The sequence below is a fragment of the Empidonax traillii genome, unplaced genomic scaffold (genome assembly GCF_003031625.1).
Source record: "Empidonax traillii isolate 1590-97213 ecotype Southwest subspecies unplaced genomic scaffold, ASM303162v1 scaffold4714:size9301, whole genome shotgun sequence".
NCBI lineage: Eukaryota > Metazoa > Chordata > Aves > Passeriformes > Tyrannidae > Empidonax > Empidonax traillii.
The window spans coordinates 4,155-9,301 of NW_020959907.1; the positions used below are offsets into that span (position 1 = coordinate 4,155).

Consider the following 5,147-nt stretch of genomic DNA (forward strand, 5'->3'; position numbering starts at 1 on the left):
TTTCTCCCCCTGTTTTGGGGAGAGTTGTGTTCCTGCTGCATCCTCTGAAATGGTGAGGGTGGTGGGATATCCTGAGCTGGAGGGGAACTCACAGGGGTCAGCTGGGTGAATCCCTGCCCAGGGCACCCCAAAATCCCACCCTGAGCTGGAGGGGAACTCACAGGGGTCAGCTGGGTGAATCCCTGCCCAGGGCACCCCAAAATCCCACCCTGAGCTGGAGGGGAACTCACAGGGGTCAGCTGGGTGAATCCCTGCCCAGGGCACCCCAAAATCCCACCCTGAGCTGGAGGGGAACTCACAGGGGTCAACCAGGTCAATCCCTGCCCAGGGCACCCCAAAATCCCACCCTGTGGCTGAGAGCCTCATCCAAACCCTCCCTGAGCTCTAAAATCATGGAATCCTGGGATATCCCTGGCTGGAGGGATCCACGAGGGTCAGCCAGGCCAACCCCTGCCCAGGACACCCCAAAATCCCACCCTGTGCCTGAGAGCCTCGTCCAAACCCTCCCTGAGCTCTAAAATCATGGAATATCCTGAGCTGGAAGGAACTCAGGAGGATCTTTGAGTCCAATCCCTGCCCAGGACACCCCAAAAATCCCACCCTGTGGCTGAGAACCTCATCCAAACTCTCCCTGAGCTCTAAAATCATGGAATATCCTGAGCTGGAGGAACCCTCGAGGATCTTTTTGAGTCCAATCCCTGCCCAGGACCCCCCCCAAAATCCCACCCTGTGCTTGAGAACCTCGTCCAATCCCTCCCTGAGCTCTAAAATCATGGAATATCCTGAGCTGGAAGGAACCCACGAGGGTCAGCCAGGCCAATCCCTGCCCAGGACCCCCCCAAAATCCCACCCTGTGCTTGAGAACCTCGTCCAAACCCTCCCTGAACTCTAAAATCATGGAGTTATGGAATATCCTGAGCTGGAAGGAACTCAGGAGGATCTTTTTGAGTCCAATCCCTGCCCAGGACACCCCAAAATCCCACCCTGTCCCTGAAAGTGTTGTCAAACTCTCCCTGAGCTCTAAAATCATGGAATATCCTGAGCTGGAAGGAACTCAGGAGGATCTTTGAGTCCAATCCCTGCCCAGGACACCCCAAAAATCCCACCCTGTGGCTGAGAACCTCATCCAAACTCTCCCTGAGCTCTAAAATCATGGAATATCCTGAGCTGGAAGAACCCTCGAGGATCTTTTTGAGTCCAATCCCTGCCCAGGACCCCCCCCAAAATCCCACCCTGTGCTTGAGAACCTCGTCCAATCCCTCCCTGAGCTCTAAAATCATGGAATATCCTGAGCTGGAAGGAACCCACGAGGGTCAGCCAGGCCAATCCCTGCCCAGGATCCCCCCCAAAATCCCACCCTGTCCCTGAAGGTGTTGTCAAACCCTCCCTGAGCTCTAAAATCATGGAATATCCTGAGCTGGAAGGAACTCAGGAGGATCTTTTTGAGTCCAATCCCTGCCCAGGACACCCCAAAAATCCCACCCTGTGGCTGAGAACCTCATCCAAACTCTCCCTGAGCTCTAAAATCACGAAATTATGGAATATCTTGTGCTGGAAGGAACCCACGAGGATATTTTTGAGTGCAATCCCTGCCCAGGACCCCCCCAAAAATCCCACCCTGTGCTTGAGAACCTCGTCCAATCCCTCCCTGAGCTCTAAAATCATGAAATTATGGATTGTCCTGAGCTGGAAGGAACTCAGGAGGATCTTTTTGAGTCTAATCCCTGCCCAGGACCCCCCCCAAAATCCCACCCTGTCCCTGAAGGTGTTGTCAAACCCTCCCTGAGCTCTAAAATCATGGAATATCCTGAGCTGGAAGGAACTCAGGAGGATCTTTGAGTGCAATCCCTGCCCAGGACCCCCCCCCTCCCCCCCCCCAAAATCCCAGCCTGTCCCTGTTTTCCCAACACTCCTGGCTCTCAATCCCTTGGGATTTTCATCCCTCCCCCTCTGGATGAAAAAAAAAACCTCTCCCAGATATCCAGCCTGACCCTGGCCTGGCTCAGCTCCCCCCCCACCCCGAGTGGATGGTCAGGGACAGGGGGAAGGGCCGGTGATTTCATGTGCTCAGCTCTCCAGGGAAGGGGAGGGAGAAGGAAAAATCTCTCCAGGGAAGGGGAGGGAGAAGGAAAAATCCGTGTCATTCCTCGGCACCTCCGGACGCTCCGGGATCGGGACCAAAGCCAGGCCTGACTGGAGATTTCCAGGCTCTGGGCTTAAGGGAAAGAAAAGGAGCAGGAACATCTGCAGGGCGGGATCAGTGGGGTTCTCATCCCTTTGGGCTGTGTGTGTGGAGTTTTTTTCCTGCTTTTTTTTTTTTTTTGGTTTTTTTTTTGGTTAATTTTTTGGGGTGGGAAGGGGAATTTTGGAAGCTCCTGCCGTGGGCTGGGTCCTCTCTCTCTCTCTCTCCTCCCCCTGTGGAGCAAAACCCCCCCCTGTCGATTCCCAGGTGTAAAAAAGGCTGGGAGGTGAAAATAAATAACCTTTAATTTACCTGCTGCTCAGCCGGTGCTCAGCTCAGCTTTGGGAAGGGATTCTTCCCCCTGGAAAATCCACACCCGAGGCTTGTCCGGTCTTGCCCTCCCCCCCCAGCACAACCCTGGGTGTCAAAGAAACGTGAGGAACCTCGAGCAGCTTTTTTCCACTGAATTCAGGGATTTTTTTGGGGGGGATTTGGGGGGATTTTTCGTTCCAGGGCGGGTTGGGGAGAAGGGAGATGCTTTCCCTCCCCACATGGGTGACTTTAAAAAAAAATAGAAGGTTTAGGGCAGATTTTTTGGGGGGGAAATCCCTCCCTGGGAGAGGCTGGGATGGAATTCCTGGATAAACTGTGGCTGCCCCATCCTTGGAAGTGTCAAAGACCACCTTGGATGGGGCTCGGAGCAACCAGGGCTGGTGGAAGGTGTCCCTGCCCATGGCACGGGACGAGCTTTAAAGTTCCCTTCCCACCCTCCCCATCCCACCATTCCACCATCCAGGAACATCCAGAGTTTTTCCCCCGTCCATCCCTCCCTCCCCCACCCTGGGGAGAAGTTTGGGAAGCTCAGGAAGGAAGGAAGAACCAGCACGTGGGGAGGGGGCGTCTGGAAGCGGCCGTGGCTTCTGGTGGCCTCCAAGCAGCAAAACCACCCGAAAAGGCCGAGTTTTGGTGCTCCCAGGGCCTTCCTGGCACAGCAGCTGTGGAGCCTCAGCCTCCTCCAGGGTTGGGGAATGTTTGGGAATTGGCTGATAAAACACCCCCTCTTTTTTTTTTGTTTGTTTTGGCGTTTCTGGAGCGTCATCCCCGTCTGGGACAACCACAACAGTTTAGTCTGGCCTTGAGGGGCTGGGACATTCCCTTTGTCGGCCTTGAGGGGCTGGGACATTCCCTTTGTCGGCTCTGGCAGATCCAACCTCCTGCCAGGAGCCTCCCAGGTCCTGCTGCCTCCTCAGGGTGGCTCTGGGGACAGCTGATGGGACAGCTGATGGGACAGCTGAGGGCTCTGGGGACAGCTGATGGGACAGCTGATGGGACAGCTGAGGGCTCTGGGGACAGCTGAGGGCTCTGGGGACAGCTGATGGGACAGCTGATGGGACAGCTGAGGGCTCTGGGGACAGCTGAGGACCTTCCTGTTGCTCCTGTGGTTGTTTCTGGCTGTTCCCAGATCCCTCCTGTGGCTGTTTCCTGGCTGTTCCCAGCTCTCCCATCCATCCTGTGGCTGTTCCTGACTGTTCCAAGCTCCATCCTGTGGTTGTTCCCAGCCATTCCTTGCTCTCCCATCCCTCCTGTGGTTGTTCCTGGCTGTTCCCAGCTCCATCCTGTGGTCATTCCTGGCTGTTCCCAGCTCTCCCATCCCTCCTGTGGTTGTTCCTGACTGTTCCAAGCTCTCCCATCCATCCTGTGGTCGTTCCTGGCTGTTCCAAGCTCCATCCTGTGGTTGTTCCCAGCCATTCCCAGCTCTCCCATCCCTCCTGTGGTCATTCCCAGCTCTCCCAACCCCCCTGTCCCCTCTGTCCCCTCTGCCCCCAGGGCCGCCGCCATGAGGCACTGCTTCTACAACGAGACCGTGGGCTTCTTCTACAACAACTCCCGCAAGGAGCTGACCACGTACTGGCGCACCAAGGACGTGCTGGTGGTGGCCCTGGGCCTGAGCGTCAGCGTCATCGTGCTGCTGACCAACCTGCTGGTCATCACGGCCATCGTCATCAACCGCCGCTTCCACTACCCCATCTACTACCTGCTGGGCAACCTGGCGGCCGCCGACCTGTTCGCCGGCGTGGCCTACATGTTCCTCATGTTCCACACGGGGCCCCGCACGGCCGGGCTGTCCCTCAAGACCTGGTTCATCCGGCAGAGCCTGCTGGACACCAGCCTGACGGCCTCGGTGGTCAACCTGCTGGCCATCGCCGTGGAGCGGCACCAGACGGTGTTCACCATGCAGCTGCACAGCAAGATGTCCAACCAGCGCGTCACCGTGCTCATCTTCTGCATCTGGGCCACGGCGCTGCTGCTGGGGCTCATCCCCTCCTACGGCTGGCACTGCCTGTGCGCGCTGGACCAGTGCTCCAGCATGGCCCCCCTCTACAGCAGGAGCTACCTGACCTTCTGGGCCGTCTCCAACCTCGTCATCTTCCTCGTCATGGTGCTGGTCTACACCCACATCTTCGTCTACGTCAAGAGGAAGATGACGCGCATGTCCAAGCACACCAGCTTCCACCCCCGCTACAGGGAGACCATGATCAGCCTGGTCAAGACGGTCACCATCATCCTCAGTGAGTCCCCCCTGGGATCCTCAGCGGCCCGGCTGGGGGGTTGGGGACCCGCCCTGGGCTCTGTGGGGTGGGGAAGTGGCGATTGGGAAAGGAGGTTCTGCTGCCCTGGGTGGTGGTTTGGGTTGGGCTGATGAGGAACCCAAGAGTTTCAGGACCTGAGTCTCTGATTAGGCCAGAAGATGGTTTGGTGACCCATCCTGGGCTCTGTGGGGTGGGGAGGTGACAACTGGGAAGAGAGGGAAGTGGGAGGAGTGAGGGAAGTGAGGGGAGGGAGGTTCTGCTGCCCTGGGGGGTGGTTTGGGTTGGGTTGAAGAGGAACCCAAGAGTTTCAGGGCCTGAGTGAGCCCACCGGGCTCTAATTGGCCCAGAAGATGGTTTGGTGACCCATCCTGGGG

At 57.3% G+C, this 5,147-nt stretch overlaps 1 protein-coding gene across 1 annotated transcript in view; it reads left to right on the forward strand.

The window, feature by feature from the left end:
- LPAR2 (lysophosphatidic acid receptor 2) overlaps positions 1 to 4,791 on the forward strand; it is a gene marked incomplete at its 3' end in the record, with an annotated part of 7,352 nt that extends 2,561 nt beyond the window's left edge. Inside the window, exon 2 of the mRNA XM_027910782.1 lies at positions 4,010 to 4,791. Within this exon, the coding sequence (XP_027766583.1) occupies positions 4,020 to 4,791 (772 nt within the window). The remainder of the gene's footprint in view (positions 1 to 4,009) is intronic.
- Positions 4,792 to 5,147: the final 356 nt, after the last annotated feature.